The 17,971-nt window shown below is 37.9% G+C and overlaps 1 protein-coding gene across 11 annotated transcripts in view; it reads left to right on the forward strand.

The window, feature by feature from the left end:
* N4BP2 (NEDD4 binding protein 2) overlaps nt 1-17,971 on the forward strand; it is a 108,473-nt gene that overhangs the window by 69,412 nt on the left and 21,090 nt on the right. For 8 of the 11 annotated variants that reach the window (XR_016393262.1, XM_089911812.1, XM_089911813.1 and 5 more), the window contains 3 exons: nt 9,701-9,889; nt 10,793-10,961; nt 17,778-17,901. Coding sequence is in view for 9 of the 11 variants with exons in the window: in XM_089911812.1 (XP_089767938.1) it covers nt 9,701-9,889; nt 10,793-10,961; nt 17,778-17,901 (482 nt within the window). In the remaining 2 variants the exon portion in view is untranslated. The other 3 variants (XM_089911814.1, XM_089911815.1, XR_016393265.1) reach the window with 3 other exon arrangements.

Raw genomic sequence — 17,971 nt, forward strand, 5'->3', positions numbered from 1 at the left:
CCATACTGTTCTCCACAGTGGCTGTATCAATTTACATTCCCACCAACAGTGCAAGAGGGTTCCCTTTTCTCCACACCCTCTCCAGCATTTATTGTTTCTAGATTTTCTGATGATGGCCATCCTGACTGGTGTGAGATGATATCTCATTGTAGTTTTGATTTGCATTTCTCTAATGATTAATGATGTTGAGCATTCTTTCATGTGTTTGTTGGCAGTCTGTATATCTTCTTTGGAGAAATGTCTACTTAGGTCTTCTGCCCATTTTTGGAATGGGTTGTTGGTTTTTTTGTTATTGAGCTGCTTATAAATTTTGGAGATTAATCCTTTGTCAGTTGCTTCATTTGCAAATATTTTCTCCCATTCTGAGGATTGTCTTTTGGTCTTGTTTATGGTTTCCTTTGCTGTGCAAAAGCTTTGAAGTTTCATTAGGTCCCATTTGTTTATTTTTGTTTTCATTTCCATTTCTCTAGGAGGTGGGTCAAAAAGGATCTTGCTGTGATTTATGTCATAGAGTGTTCTGCCTATGTTTTCCTCTAAGAGTTTGATAGTTTCTGGCCTTACATTTAAGTATTTAATCCATTTTCACCTTATTTTTGTGTATGGTGTTAGGGAGTGGTCTAATCTCATACTTTTACATGTACCTGTCCAGTTTTCCCAGCACCACTTACTGAAGAGGCTGTCCTTTCTCCACTGTACATTCCTGACTCCTTTATCAAAGATAAGGTGACCATATGTGCGTGGGTTTATCTCTGGGCTTTCTATCCTGTTCCATTGATCTTTCTTTCTGTTTTTGTGCCAGTACCATACTGTGTTGATTACTGTAGCTTTTTAGTATAGTCTGAAGTCAGGGAGCCTGATTCCTCCAGCTCCGTTTTTCATTCTCAAGATTGCTTTGGCTATTCGGGGTCTTTTGTGTTTCCATACAAATTGTGAAATTTTTTGTTCTAGTTCTGTGAAAAATGCCAGTGGTAGTTTGATAGGGATTGCATTGAATCTGTAGATTGCTTTGGGTAGTAGAGTCATTTTCACAATATTGATTCTTCCAATCCAAGAACATGGTATATCTCTCCATCTATTTGTATCATCTTTAATTTCTTTCATCAGTGTCTTATAATTTTCTGCATACAGGTCTTTTGTCTCCTTAGGTAGGTTTATTCCTAGATATTTTATTCTTTTTGTTGCAATGGTAAATGGGAGTGTTTCCTTGATTTCACTTTCAGATTTTTCATCATTAGTGTATAGGAATGCCAGATATTTCTGTGCATTAATTTTGTATCCTGCTACTTTACCAAATTCATTGATTAGCTCTAGTAGTTTTCTGGTAGCATCTTTAGGATTCTCTATGTATCTGCAAACAGTGACAGCTTTACTTCTTCTTTTCCAGTTTGGATTCCTTTTATTTCCTTTTCTTCTCTGATTGCTGTGGCTAAAACTTCCAAAACTATGTTGAATAAGAGTGGTGAGAGTGGGCAACCGTGTCTTGTTCCTGATCTTAGTGGAAATGCTTTCAGTTTTTCACCATTGAGGACGATGTTGGCTGTGGGTTTGTCATATTTGGCCTTTATTATGTTGAGGAAAGTTCCCTCTATGCCTACTTTCTGCAGGGTTTTTATCATAAATGGGTGTTGAATTTTGTCAAAAGCTTTCTCTGCATCTATTGAGATGATCATATGGTTTTTCTCCTTCAATTTGTTAATATGGTGTATCACGTTGATTGATTTGTGTATATTGAAGAATCCTTGCATTCCTGGAATAAACCCCACTTGATCATGGTGTATGATCCGTTTAATGTGCTGTTGGATTCTGTTTGCTAGTATTTTGTTGAGGATTTTTGCATCTATGTTCATCAGTGATATTGGCCTGTAGTTTTCTTTCTTTGTGACATCCTTGTCTGGTTTTGGTATCAGGGTGATGGTGGCCTCGTAGAATGAGTTTGGGAGTGTTCCTCCCTCTGCTATATTTTGTAAGAGTTTGAGAAGGAAAGGTGTTAGCTGTTCTCTAAATGTTTGATAGAATTTGCCTGTGAAGCCATCTGGTCCTGGGCTTTTGTTTGTTGGAAGATTTTTAATCACAGTTTCAATTTCAGTACTTGTGATTGGCCTGTTCATATTTTCTATTTCTTCCTAATTCAGTCTTGGCAGGTTGTGCATTTCTAAGAATTTGTCCATTTCTTCCAGGTTGTCCATTTTATTGGCATAGAGTTGCTTGTAGTAATCTCTCATGATCTTTTGTATTTCTGCAGTGTCAGTTGTTACTTCTCCTTTTTCATTTCTAATTCTATTGATTTGAGTCTTCTCCCATTTTTTCTTGATGAGTCTGGCTAATGGTTTATCAATTTTGTTTATCTTCTCAAAGAACCAGCTTTTAGTTTTATTGATCTTTGCTATCGTTTCCTTCATTTCTTTTTCATTTATTTCTGACCTGATTTTTATGATTTCTTTTCTTCTGCTGACTTTGGGGTTTTTTTGTTCTTCTTTCTCTAATTGCTTTACATGCAAGGTTAGGTTGTTTATTCGAGATGTTTCCTGTTTCTTAAGGTAGGATTGTATTGCTATAAACTTCCCTCTTAGAACTGCTTTTGCTGCATCCCATAGATTTTGGGTTGTCGTGTCTCCATTGTCATTTGTTTCTAGGTATGTTTTGATTTCCTCTTTGATTTCTTCAGTGATCACTTCGTTATTAAGTAGTGTATTGTTTAGCCTCCATGTGTTTGTATTTTTTACAGATCTTTTCCTGTAATTGATATCTAGTCTCAGCATTGTGGTCAGAAAAGATATTTGATACAATTTCAGTTTTCTTAAATTTACCAAGGCTTGATTTGTGACCCAAGATATGATCTATCCTGGAGAATGTTCCATGAGCACTTGAGAAAAATGTGTATTCTGTTGTTTTTGGATAGAATGTCCTATAATTATCGATTAAGTTCATCTTGTTTAATGTATCATTTAAAGCTTGTGTTTCCTTATTTATTTTCATTTGGGATGATCTGTCCATTGGTGAAAGTGGGGTGTTAAAGTCCCCTGCTATGAGTGTGTTACTGTCGATTTCCCCTCTTATGGCTGTTAGTATTTGCCTTATGTATTGAGGTGCTCCTATGTTGGGTGCATAAATATTTACAATTGTTATATCTTCTTCTTGGATCGATCCCTTGATCATTATGTAGTGTCCTTCTTTGTCTCTCCTAATAGTCTTTATTTTAAAGTCTATTTTGTCTGATATGAGAATAGCTACTCCAGCTTTTTTTTGGTTTCCATTTGCATGAAATATCTTTTTCCATCCCCTTACTTTCAGTCTGTATGTGTCTCTAGGTCTGAAGTGGGTCTCTTGTAGACAGCAAATATATGGGTCTTGTTTCTGTATCCATTCAGCCAATCTGTGTCTTTTGGTGGGGGCATTCAATCCATTTACATTTAAGGTAATTATCGATATGTATGTTCCTATTCCCATTTTCTAAATTGTTTTGGGTTCGTTATTGTAGGTCTTTTCCTTCTCTTGTGTTTCTTGCCTAGAGAAGTTCCTTTAGCAGTTGTTGTAAAGCTGGTTTGGTTGTGCTGAACTCTCTCAGCTTTTGCTTGTCTGTAAAGGTTTTAATTTCTCCATCAAATCTGAATGAGATCCTTGCTGGGTAGAGTAATCTTGGTTGCAGGTTTTTCTCCTTCATCACTTTAAATATGTCCTGCCAGTCCCTTCTGGCTTGCAGAGTTTCTGCTGAAAGATCAGCTGTTAACCTTATGGAGATTCCCTTGTGTGTTATTTATTGTTTTTCCCTTGCTGCTTTTAATATGTTTTCTTTGTATTTAATTTTTGACAGTTTGATTAATATGTGTCTTGGCGTGTTTCTCCTTGGATTTATCCTGTATGAGAGTCTCTGTGCTTCCTGGACTTGATTAACTATTTCCTTTCCCATATTAGGGACGTTTCCAACTATAATCTCTTGAAATATTTTCTCAGTCCCTTTCTTTTTCTCTTCTCCTTCTGGAACCCCTATAATTCAAATGTTGGTGCATTTAATGTTGTCCCAGAGGTCTCTGAGATTGTCCTCAGTTCTTTTCATTCTTTTTTCTTTATTCTGCTCTGCAGTAGTTATTTCCACCATTTTATCTTCCAGGTCACTTATCCGTTATTCTGCCTCAGTTATTCTGCTATTGATCCCATCTAGAGTATTTTTAATTTCATTTATTGTGTTGTTCATCATTGTTTGTTTCATCTTTAGTTCTTCTAGGTGCTTGTTAAATGTTTCTTGCATTTTGTCTATTTCCAAGATTTTGGATCATCTTTACTATCATTATTCTGAATTCTTTTTCAGGTAGACTGCCTATTTCCTCTTCATTTATTAGGTCTGGTGGGTTTTTATCTTGCTCCTTCATCTGCTGTGTGTTTTTTTGTCTTCTCATTTTGCTTATCTTACTGTGTTTGGGGTCTCCTTTTTGCAAGCTGCAGGTTCATAGTTCCCGTTGTTTTTGGTGTCTGTCCCCAGTGGCTAAGGTTGGTTCAGTGGGTTGTGAAGGCTTCCTGGTGGAGGGGACTAGTGCCTGTGTTCTGGTGGATGAGGCTGGATCTTGTCTTTCTGGTGGGCAGGTCCACGTCTGGTGGTGTGTTTTGGGGTGTCTATGGACTTATTATGATTTTAGGCAGCCTCTCTGCTAATGGGTGGGGTTGTGTTCCTGTCTTGCTAGTTGTTTGGCATAAGATGTCCAGCAGTGTAGCTTGCTGGTCGTTGAGTGAAGCTGGGTGCTGGTGTTGAAATGGAGATCTCTGGGAGGTTTTCGCCGTTTGATATTATGTGTAGCTGGGAGGTCTCTTGTGGACGTGTCCTGAAGTTGGCTCTCCCACCTCAGAGGCACAGCACTGACTCCTGGCTGCAGCACCAAGAGCCTTTCATCCACACAGCTCAGAATAAAAGGGAGAAAAAATAGAAAGAAAGAATTAGTAGAAGAAGAAAGAAAGAGAAAGAAAGAAAGAAAGAACGGAGGGAGGGAGGGAGGGAGGGGTGAGTGAAGGAAGGAAAAAAGAGAGAAAGAAGATAAAATAAAATAAAGTAATAAGATAAAATATAATAAAGTTATTAAAATAAAAAAATAATTATTAAGAGAAAAAAGAAAAAAATTAAAACAACAACAACAACAAAAAAAACAGACGTATAGAACCCTAGGACAAATGGTGGAAGCAAAGCTATACAGACAAAATCTCACACAGAAGCATACACATACACACTCACAAAAAGAGGAAAAGGGGAAAAAATCATAAATCTTGTTCTCAAAGTCCATCTCCTCAATTTGGGATGATTCGTTGTCTATTCATGTATTCCACAGATGCAGGGTACATCAAGTTGATTGTGGAGATTTAATCCACTGCTTCTGAGGCTGCTGGGAGAGATTTCCTTCTGAGGCTGCTGGGAGAGATTTCCCTTTCTCTTCTTTGTTCTCACAGCTCCCAGGGGCTCAGCTTTGGATTTGGCCCACCTCTGCGTGTAGGTCGCTGGAGGGCGTCTGTTCTTCGCTCAGACAGGATGGGGTTAAAGGAGCAGCTGATTCGGGGGCTCTGGCTCACTCAGGCCGGGAGGAGAGAGGGGTACGTGCGGGGCGGGCCTGCGGCAGCAGAGGCCAGCGTGACATTACACCAGCCTGAGGCGCGCCGTGCGTTCTCCTGGGGGAGTTGTCGCTGGATCCTGGGGCCCTGGCAGTAGCGAGCTGCATAGGCTCCCCGGAAGGGGGTGTGTGGATAGTGACCTGTGCTCGCACACAGGCTTCTTGGTGGCAGCAGCAGCAGCCTTAGCGTCTCATGCCCGTCTCTGGGGTCCGTGCTTTTAGCCGCGGCTCACGCCCGTCTCTGGAGCTCCTTTAAGCAGTGCTCTTAATCCCCTCTCCTCGCACACCAGGAAACAGAGGGAAGAAAAAGTCTCTTGCCTCTTCGGCAGGTCCAGACTTTTCCCCCGGACTCCCTCCCGGTTAGCCGTGGCGCACTAACCCCCTGCAGGCTGTGTTCACGCTGCCAACCGCAGTCCTCTCCCGGTGCTCTGACCAAAGCCCGGGCCTCAGCTCCCAGCCCCGCCCATTCCGGCGGGTGAGCAGACAAGCCTCTCGGGCTGGTGAGTGCTGCTCGGCACCGATCCTCTGTGCGGGAATCTCCCCGCTTTGCCCTCCGCACCCCTGTTGCTGTGCTCTCCTCTGCGGCCCCGAAGCTTCCCCCTCCGCCACCCGCAGTCTCCGCCCGCAAGGGGGCTTCCTAGTGTGTGGAAACCTTTCCTCCTTCACAGCTCCCTCCCACTGGTGCAGGTCCTGTCCCTATTCTCCCGTCCCGTCTCTGTTTATTCTTTTTTCTTTTGCCCTACCCAGGTACTTGGGGGGTTTCTTGCCTTTTGGGAGGTCTGAGGTCTTCTGCCAGCGTTCAGTAGGTATTCTGTAGGAGTTGTTCCATGTGTAGATGTATTTCTGGTGTATCTGTGGGGAGGAAGGTGGTCTCCGTGTCTTACTCTTCCGCCATCTTGAAACAGGAACCTGTTGGATGTACTTTTGGTGTCATATCTAAGAAACTATTGCCTAATCCAAGGTCATGAGGATTTACACCTGAGTTTTCTTCTAAGAGTTTTATAGTTTTAGTGTTTACATTTAGAGCTTTGATCTATTTTGGGTTAATTTTTGTATATGGTGTGAGATAGGGGTCCAGGTTCGTTCTTTTGCATGTGGATATCCAGTTGTCACAGCACCACTTGTTGCAAAGACTGCTTTTCCCCATTGAATTTCCTTAGCACCCTAGTTGAAAATGAATTGACTATAAATTTATAACTAGACTCTCAGTTTCATTCCGTTGATCTGTATGTTTCTCATTATGCCAGTACCACAGTCTTGATTACTGTAACTTTGTAGTAAGTTTTGAAATTAGGAAGTGTGCGTTTTCAACTATTTTCAAGATTATTTTGTCTATTCTGGTCCTCATGCATTTCCATGTGAATTTTAGGATCAGCTTGTCAATTTCTGCAAAGAAGCCAGTTGGAATTTTCATGGGGATTTTGTTGAGCCTGTGGATCAATTTGAGGTGTATTGCGATCTTAACAATATTGTCTTCCAATTCATGAATATAGAGTACCTTTCGATTTATTTAGGTCCTCTTAATTTCATTCAACAGTGTGTTGTAGTTTTTTTTTTTGCGCCACGCAGGCCTCTCACCGTTGTGGCCTCACAGGCTCCGGACGTGCAGGCTTAGCGGCCATGGCCCACGGGCCCAGCCGCTCCACGGCATGTGGGATCTTCCCAGCCCAGGGCACGAACCCATGTCCCCTGCATCGGCAGGCGGACTCTCAACCACTGCGCCACCAGGGAAGCCCTTGTTGTAGTTTTGAGTATAAGTTTTACATGCCTTTTAAAAAATTTATTTCTAAGCATTTTATTTTTTTGATGCTATTATAAATGAAATTGGTTTCTTAATTTTATTTTTGGATTGTACATTGCAAATACATAGAAATACAATTGATTTTGTATGATTTTGTATATTAATCTTGTATTCGTTTTAGGCTTTTTTTTCTTTTTTAAACAGTCCTCAATCATCCTGCTATACTTGCTCATTAATAAGACCACTCAGGGATAGTGGAGCACCACTTGTATGTTGCCTTTTTTCTTTGAATATTTCACCATCACTTAGCTGATGTGTAGAACTTAGGTAATTTTGGTTTTCATGTGATCTGTTAGTGTGTACATGGAACAGGAACCAAGTGTACTGCTGATGCCTGTGTTCATCATGGATAGGTGCAGTATTATAAGATTCAGGGAGTGTACAAGATGATGATGAGACCTTCAGTGCCAAACTGGGAATGAAGATTACTTTTTCACCTGATAATAGAGCAAGGCACTCTTGGTCATTATGGCGATAGAGGAAGTGATGGGGACAAAGTGTGCTTGCTCAAAGTGGGAGATGGTTAGAAAATGTTGGAATCAGAAAAGGGTTTGTGAGTTGTGTAAATGTTGGCCAGAACGTAAATTTGGGTAAGTTATACTGGAGATTATTCTTAGCCTTTCTCAAAAAAACGTAGGTAGGTGTCACAACACTGATAAAAATCTTTTAAGATTTGTGAACAGAATAGTCTGTCTTTGATATCCCAGGATCCCAAGGGATCAGAGATACTAAAGGGGAATATCATGATACCAGTAACATTTTGGTTTGTCTGCTTTGTTCAAGAAACTAACATTTATTTAAAACTGTGTTTTATTAATACTACTACTTTTTCCCTTTACCCTTTAATAAAATTTGCAAGTTTGTTACCATTGGAAATGGTTTTGGTATAATAGTCCATCACACTTTCAAGTGACACTAATTACATAAATTCTTAGGCAGCACGTATTTCATTTGGCCCTTGTTAATGAAGTAAACCACATCACTATGAAAGGGATGTAAAAATAAATTTTGGTTTTATTTAGAAAGAGAGTAGCTATTTGATAAAGTGTCTCTCATTATGTACTGTCTGTTTTGGGCCACGCCATGCGGCTTGCGGGATCTTGGTTTCCCCACTAGGGATTGAACCCCGGCCTCTGGCAGTGAAAGTGCCGAGTCCTAACCACTGGACTGCCAGGGAATTCCCTGTTTTTTCTTTTTTAAAAATAAGCAATGAAGGGTCCCTTCCCAGAGAACCAAATGTATTTGCATTTTTTAGTATGAACACCAACACAGAGAGATTTTAAAGCTATGAAATGTTTATGTCCATATTGTTAGGCACTATGGGCTTTTCAAAGGTCATAGAAAGTGTTTTTATTATCCTCTCCCTGGAAAATCTTTGATTTTATCAGGGATGCAAGCCATATACTCACAGAATATTTAAACGTTAATATGAAAGAAGCTTGTGAAGCTTGACTACTGAGTGTGACATAAGGATGTAGGTCCTATGAATATTCTTAGGTAAGAGAGAGCCTTGGGTTTGTTGCAAAAAATAAACTGACTGTATATTTATAGATTTTTGACTGTGGTAATGAGTTAGGAATATGGTGACGCATTAATTTTATTCTTTTCTATTTGGTGGAGAGTATTGAGGCATATTTGTATAATAATTATTATTTTCATTAACCTTGTGTTTTAAATTAGAGTTAGTTTCTTTAATTCAGGGTCTCATATGGGTAACAACTACTTGATGATATTTCAGAAAACTCAAGAAGTCAACACTACCATAGCGACTAGTTGGTAGTTAGCTGGTTAAAAACTGCCCATAAACCTCCTTATGATTTTTTACCTACTAAAAGGCATGGTTACTCCACATGCCTTTCTGTTTTAACAAGAATATTATTCAATTACTTTCTCAATTGGTTTATAAAAAATATTGAAATATGCCATTACTTCCTTCAGTGGTTGGACTGATCCTTTGAATGGGTTTACAAACTAAAATTTGGAAAATATTGCATTTAGATAAATGAGCATCATTCCTTGAATATCTTATATTCTCTCTTTTGGCTTGATTTTTTTTTATTTTCATAATTTTAGAGAACTTTTTAACATCTTCTAAGATAAGAATGGTTAAAGAAGGAGTACCCTTATGGCATGAAAAGGTTAACAATAGTTGCTAAGTGCATGACTTACTAGATAGACAGCAGGGAGAGTCTGTTTTTTAAGAAGAAAGATAAAAATTAGTAGAGCCCAGTTTTCATGTACATTTTTTTGAAGGTAAAGTTTGTGCTTTCTACTTTCTTTCGTATTTTACTTATTGTGTAACACCGTACAGGCAAAGAAATTGAAAGAGACTGAAGATATACCAAGTGAACCATCTTTCCAGGATTTTGAGTACCCAGAGTATGATGACTACAGGGCAGAGGCTTTCCTGCACCAGCAGAAGAGGATGGAATGCTATAGCAAGGCAAAAGAAGCTTATCGGATGGGGAAGAAAAACGTTGCCACGTTTTATGCCCAACAAGTAAAGAGGAAAATTATTTTTTCTTTGTCACTTACAACGTCTGAATAATCTTGAAGCAGATAATACTCATACTGTGACTTCATTAAGTTATTCTGGGGAATGTACATTGTATAAGTGATATAAAGTATCCTAATATGTAAGAAATGTATGGTTCTGAGAATTCTTCCGACAGTCCATATTTTCTTTTAGGTTGGATTCTCTCATTCAGTACTGCTTCTAAACAGACATGAATTTTCTGGAGGAAAGGAAGCAGAATGTTAATATTGGCCATCCCAGGGTGGGATTACAGAGGTCTTGTGCTTTCTATCATGCTTGAATTTTAAGTTGTGTATCACTGTCATAGTCAGAAAAAGAAAGTTACATTAATATCTCTCAGGGAAGTAAAATTTCTACCTGGTCTCATACAGCATGGTATTACAAGAAACCTGATTGATTTACTTTTTGTTTTCTGTGGTTCCATATCGCTTACTTTTTTATGATGGAGCAGAAAAAGGTATCAAACCGGTATAACCTTGTGAGCAATAATAGCAAACCTTGAGGAATGACTTCAGGGGTAACTGCAAGGTTTTAAAGGGTTGAGACTCAGGATTATCAGAAGATAAACCAGTGGATTCCTTCTTGAGATGTGTGTTGTTTATTTAAGTGTCCCTTTCCTATGATTTTTGGATCAGAGAATGTGTTAGAAATGATGATTTTGTAGTTTAATAACTATGTTATTTGTCCACTGAAATTCACCTAAATTTTGGTGCATTCTTGCATATTAGCCCATTGCATTATTTAAAATTTTACATTTGTTGTTGCCTTTTTTGTTCTTCCTTTTATTTGGGGCACTATTTGTTTCCTCATTGCTTACTAAGTAGCAGATATCAAAAGTGATTACTGATGATATGTTTATAATTAAAGGGTAGTCTCCATGAACAGAAGATGAAAGAAGCCAATCACCTTGCTGCTGTGGAGATCTTTGAGAAAGTCAATGCCTCCCTGCTGCCACAGAATGTTTTAGACCTCCATGGGCTGCATGTGGATGAGGCTATAGAACATTTGATGACAGTTTTACAGCAGAAAACTGAAGGTAGGACTATAGTCATGACAGATTTTCACAAATTCAAGGAAGTCTGAATGTGCGGGCTGAGGATATCTGTGCCACATTTATAGATGTTTGTATTAGATTCATTCTTCAAGAAAACCTTGGGAAAGAATTCTAACTGCCATGTCCATTAACATTTTTATTTTCCTGTTTCAGTTACGTTTGTATTCCTTTGTTATAATTGTCAAAGGGAGGGCATGATGTAATCTGAGAATCCTCTGGACCATTCAGGAATATAATACATCTTTGTTCAGTAGACACTTATTAAAGCTAATAGATACTTATTAGATGTCAGTTGCTCAACAGATGTTTAATAAAATGCAGAAGTAGGGCTTCCCTGGTGGCGCAGTGGTTGGGAGTCCACCTGCCGATGCAGGGGACACGGGTTTGTGCCCCGGTCCGGGAAGATCCCACATGCCGCGGAGTGGCTGGGCCCGTGAGCCATGGCCGCTGAGCCTGCGCGTCTGGAGCCTGTGCTCTGCAACGGGAGAGGCCACAACAGTGAGAGGCCTGCGTACCGCAAAAAATAAAATAAAATAAAATAAAAAGTGCAGAAGTAAATTAGGTGATAGGATTTTTGTAGAATTATCATAAAGGCAGGATTTATGAGCGTTTACATTTTGGTAGTATGCCCTTCTCCCTTTCTGCTCGTATTTTGTCTTTGCGGGTCAGTAGGAATGCTACTGCCTGCCTCTTACAATCAATATCATGTACTTTATATACGTTAAAGTATCTTGTTGGTTTATCATCTTGTTTCCTTTTCATCACCAGATGGTAGCACTTGGGAAAATTCAATCTGTTGTAGTACCCCAGACTCTAATACTAGGGAGTCATCTCCTCTTAGCACTACTAGGATATTTTTGAATTCTCAACTTGGCTTTTTCTTTGTCTTACATTTTATTGTGGAGACATGGAATTCATGCCTCAGTTATTACCCTGTGGTTCAATAATACTGCTATGTCACTGATAGCTGTATTGTTCTGGTTAATTAATTTGTATATATTTTAGAAAGTTTTATACTATATGTTATATAGGTTTATCAGTTCAGCACATATAGCTTGTACAATTCAGTTGTAATTAAATGCTTGATTAAATATAATTGATATAAAAACTTTATCATGAAAACCACATTGAAAAAGTTGCAAGTAAAATAACGAACACCTGTGTACCCATGAATGTAAGTAACAAGTGATAACATTTTACTGTATGTGCTTCATATATATATTTTTTGTTGTTGTTGTTCCTCCCTTTGCATTATCCCCAATCCTTTTCTCTTTCTTCTCTCCCCTTCTGATGGAAATCAATATCCTTCAGTTTGGTCTGCATCATCCTGGACAGTTTTGAAAATACCTTTACTACGTGTATTGTACATTCATCCATAATTGGTCTATAGTATCCTTTTTGTGAGTTTTAAAAAATGAACATACATGGTGTCACACTATATCGTCAGCCAAGCCACTTATTTTATTTTTACCCAATACAGTTTTCAAGATCTACTCATCTCGACGGATTGAGTGTTTTTTAAATTATAACTGCTGTGTAGTATTGTGTGACCTTATCATAATGTATCCATCCCTCTATTGATGGACGTTTAATTATAATGTTGCAGTGAGCTTTATTTTGCATATCAACATGTGTCCTCTTATCATTATCCTTTTTCCTAGCTTTTTATATTGAAAAATTAAAAACCTGCAGAGAAGTTGAAAGAATTGTACAATATACATATTGTACAAATTTTGTACAATATATGAATTGTACATATATCCTTTACCTAGATTGATCAGTCGTCAGCATTTGGCCACATTTGTTTATTATCTCTCTAGAATTTTTTTCTGCTGAACCATTTGATAATAAGTCTCATTAAACATTGTGGTGCTTTACTTTTGCATACCTCAGCATGTTTATCTCTTGAGGACAAATTCATTCCCCTACATAATCACAATACATTATCACTTTTAAGACATTTAACATTGTTATAATGATGTTGTCTAATATACAGGCCATATTCAGATTTTTCCAGTTATATGGAAATGTCCTATGTAGCTGTGCCATGTTCCACCCCCAATCCAGGATCTAGTCATGCATCATATGTTCCAGTTGATTGTCCCAAATCTGTAGCCTCCTATAATGTAGAAGAGTTCCTCAGTCTGTTTTTTGTTTTCCATGTTATTGACACTTTTAAAGACTCCACGCCAGTTGTTTGGTAGATTGCCCTACAATTTTACTTTGTCTAATTGTTTCTTCATGATTAGATTCAGTTTAAAATTTTCTTGGTGAAAACACTGCATAGGAGATGTTACGTCATCCTTGGGGAACTAATCAAGAGACATATATGGTCAGTTTGCCCCAGTATTGGTGGTGTTAAGTTTGATTTCTTAGCTTAATGTGGGACTCTATCATATCAGATTTCACTTTGTAAATGTACCTTTTCTCCCTTTGTAATCAATTAGTAAATTTTGGTGATTGATACTTTGTGACTGTGTGAATAACTGTTCTCATTTTGCCTAATGATTTTAGCATCCACAGATGATCCTTGTCTGAATCAATTATTATATTGGTGGTTGCATAATGGTGTTTTAAAAAAATTTTATTTTTTAAAATTTATTTTTGTCTGTGTTGGGTCTTTGTTGTTGCACGTGGGCTTTCTCTAGTTGCGGTGGCTTCTCTTGTTGCAGAGCACTGGCTGTAGGCATGCGGGCTTCAGTAGTTGTGGCTCACGGGCTCTAGAGCACAGGCTCAGTGCTTGTGGCGCACGGGCTTAGTTGCTCCGCGGCATGTGGGATCTTCCAGGACCAGGGATCAAACCCACGTCCCCTGCATTGGCAGGAGGATTCTTAACCACTGCGCTACCAGGGAAGTTCTCATAATGGTGTTTTATAATTTTGTGTTCCTTCTCTGTTTATTAGCAGACATTCTTTGATAAAGTAGAGGATCCCCCTCCCCCAGCTGTTTTTTAAATAGAATTTTGAAAATCTTGGAGAAAGAACTAGAAAACAATAAAGATTAGAAAAGAGAAAATTTAAGAGCGGTTTAAATACATTATTTAATCTGGAGAAAAGAAAAGTAGAAGTATTATATGGAAGTATTATAAGGGAATATTTTGTCTATGGATGAGTAAATCATTTACTCAGTAAAATTTGATTATCTTCTATATTCTAGACATCAGGGATAAAGCAGTGAAAAAGACACACAATCCCTGTCTTTATGGAGTTTGCTGTCTAGCAGGACAGATGACAGTGAATAAATAGTTACATAAATGGTTAGCATTGTGATAAAAAGTACAGGTTGCTATGTTTCATTTAGCATAAATTCCCAGATCCCTACATAATTGTTCCTTGGCCTGTCTCTACATTCTCATCTCGTGTTTTGCTTCTTCTCCTTTTCTTTATGTTTATCTACATTATCATTTGTTAACCTCCAGATTAAGTTAGGCTCCCTATTAAAAGCCTCTCATAGTACTCCTCTGTATCACAGTACTTATAAAAAGCTTGTTGTATAATTGATTATTAAATGTCCATCTTTTTGGCCAAGAATTGAGTCAATGATGATTATTGAATCATTATTGTATATTGAGCCTTTCATTCACCACTTTAAAAAACTTTTGAATAAATGACTGAATAAAGGGTAGGTATTCCTCTCATTTTATAGTAGGGAAACTGATGATATAAACAGTTTAATAAAGTGGAAAATAATGAGTGTCAGTAAGGATATAGAGAATTGGAACCCTCATATATTGTTGGTGGGAATGTTAAATGGTACAACCACTGTGGAAAGGTTGACATTCCTTGAAAGGTTAAACACAGAGCTACCATATAACCCAGCAGTTCTACTCCTAGGTTTGTACACAAGATAATTGAAAACGCAATTCATCCACACAAAAGCTGGTACATGAATGTTCATAATAGCCAAAAGGTGGAAACAACCCAAATCTATCAACTGGTGAATGGAAAAAATGTGGTATATCCATACAATGGAATATAATTCAGCCATAAAAAGGAATGAAATGCTGATACGTGCTACAACATGGATGAACCTTGTAAACATTATGCAGTGTGAAAGAAGCCAGATACAAAGGGCCACATATTACACGATTTCCATTTATTGTACATGAAATGTCTAGAATGGGCAGATCAATAGAAACAGAAAGTACATTAATGTTTGCTGGGACTGGAAAGGGGGGATGGAGATTGACTGCTAACAGGAACAGAATTTCTTTTTGAGATGATGGAATGTTCTGGAATTAGATCATGTTGATGGTTACACAACATTGTAATAATGTACTAAAAACTACTGAATTGTACATTTTAAAATCATGAATTTTATGTTAGGTGAATTTTATCTCAATAGAAAAAATTATGAGAATAAAAGTGTTAAATAATTTGTGTAAGGTGATACTGGATCAGACTCAAGATACAAACCCTTTTTGGAAGCCAAAGCCCATCTTGTGCGTGCTACCTGTGGTAGCCTGTAGTTACTGACATCACCAGCAGATGGTAGTATTGTTGAATAGAAATGTGTCCAGGTGAAAAATCTGTGGCTCTGCCCCACATTGCTTTTAGTCATAAAAGATGATTGTCAAAATTGGGGATGAATTAAAAAACAAAAAAGATATCTGAACCTTTTGTGTCTTCTTATTGAAATATACACCACTACTACTCATGAAGCTTCTTTTGCCCCCAAATAACCAGAAGCAGGTAGAGCCTTTAGATCTGACTACTACTTTATACAGATTTATAGGGAACAGAGGAACATGTTAGATGGCACCATGGGGATACAGTCAGCAAAATCCAGACTGTAAATATCTAGGATAAATGATCTAATTTTTTCAACAAATTGTAAAAAAAAAAGATAAGAAAAGAAAGCGCACACACACACACACACACACACACACGGGAAGGAGAACCTTCAGATTAAAAATTAAGAAATATATCAACCAAATACAATGTGTGAAGACTTGTTTCAACCCTGATTCAAACAAGTCACAGTAAAAACATTTTTTTGAGACTACTATGGGACATTTTTAGCCATTTTTAGAAACATATTAAGGAACTATTTTTTACTTTGTACCATATGATGGTGACATTGTGGTTATGTTTTTTTTAAAGGGTCCTTTTTGAATACATACTGAAATATTTACAGTTGAAATGATAAGAAATCTGAGATATGCTTAAAAATCAGTTTAAAAAGGTGGTAAGCAGGATTAACCTGAAATTTGGGAACCTAAGCATATTATATTAATTCATTCAATAAACATCCTCTGACACCCTACTTTGAGGCATGTGAGGACATTTTCAGAGCAGTAAGTAAACTATTGAAAGGTGAAATGCTGTAAATGACTGACTTAACTGATGAGAGGAGCGGTAGTGAAGGAGTGATGAGAGCTGAATTATGGTTAGTTGAGATATTTTTTTTTAAGTAAGCATTTATTTGTAATATCACATACATAAAGAAAAATGCACAAATAATTATTGTATAGCATAAAAACTTTTTACAAAGTGAATACCCGTGTATAGCCATCACCCAGAGAGAGTTGAATTTTGAACAAAATGTTGCTTGAAGTTATGGAGGTGGATCTTAAGCAAAGAAGGAATTATAAATGCAGGACCAACATATCCACTAAAATTCTAGTCTAAATATTGCCCTGGAGATATGAGACTCGAAAAACAATCTGTGGATCTGATGGAGTCTTAGGGCAACTTACTGAGCAGAATATGGAATGTTTATGTGTATATGTATTTTATGCTAAAGGTCAAAACTTGTGCTTTTTTTTTTTTTTTGCGGTACGCGGGCCTCTCACTGTTGTGGCTTCTCCCATTGCGGAGCACAGGCTCCGGACGCGCAGGCTCAGCGGCCATGGCTCACGGGCCCAGCCACTCCGCAGCATGTGGGATCTTCCCGGACTGGGGCACGAACCCGTGTCCCCTGCATCGGCAGGCGGACTCTCAACCACTGCGCCACTAGGGAAGCCCAAAACTTGTGCTATTTATAACTGAGGAACAAGTATCTATTGAATTACTAAATCAACTCCTATTATTAACAAGTTTTTTTTGTTATTTTATTGTAGCTATTACTGACTTTCAGGATTTATATACTTGATTTTCACAAGGTCACCTCCAAAGCAGAAGCTGTGGTCTTTTAAGAGTCTCAGGTTCATTCAATATTTTAAAATCATCAGTTTGGAAGAGTTTCTTAAGTTAATAATTGATTATCTTTAGCAGTAAGACTGCAGTCCATGCTATAATTAGTGGATTTGCTAATGGCTCTTCCTGGGGATGATATTCTATAAAGCAGTTGCCTTATACCCCATTTTATTGTTAAGGAAATAGGCACAGATAGGCTAAATAATTGTCCATGGTCCTATCACACAGTCATTTAGTGGCAGAGCTGCTAATCAGACCAAAGCTGCGTGGCTTCAGAGTAATAGAGTTGTTGTAAAGATTCTTAGTTAATAAATATAAGTCACTTAAAGCAATGCCTGACTCCATGTGTGTAATAATTGTTAAGTATCATTAATATTATTGTTGTTATTATTTCAGAGAGAAATTCTGATAACACATGGAAATCTCTCTCCCCACAGGAGAAGTCCCACTTAAGTCTTTAGGTGGATGAGTTGCTAGGAAGCTTCCATACTTAAAGTGTAGGTGAAACAGTACATTTAAAAACATTAATTTGGGGATTTTTGAAGTGATAAATCTCTAAATCCTCATGAAAATTATTTCATACGTGTTTGAGTAAAGGTTTGTTTTCTGTTGAGAATGTAAGATAGATCAATTTTAATGGTTCTAATTCCTGTTGTAACAGAATTTAAGCAGAATGGTGGTAAGCCCTATCTTTCTGTGATTACGGGGAGAGGAAACCACAGCCAGGGAGGAGTTGCTCGCATCAAACCAGCTGTCATTAAATACCTCACAAGCCATAGCTTCAGGTGAGTATAGATTTCTGTTATCGATAATGGCAGTTGCCCATATGCAGATGGTAAACACTAATAGTTTGCT

This window comes from Delphinapterus leucas, chromosome 5, assembly GCF_059928025.1.
Source record: "Delphinapterus leucas isolate spDelLeu-1000000601 "Yukka" chromosome 5, BTC_Dleu_Yukka2, whole genome shotgun sequence".
NCBI classification, from domain to species: domain Eukaryota; kingdom Metazoa; phylum Chordata; class Mammalia; order Artiodactyla; family Monodontidae; genus Delphinapterus; species Delphinapterus leucas.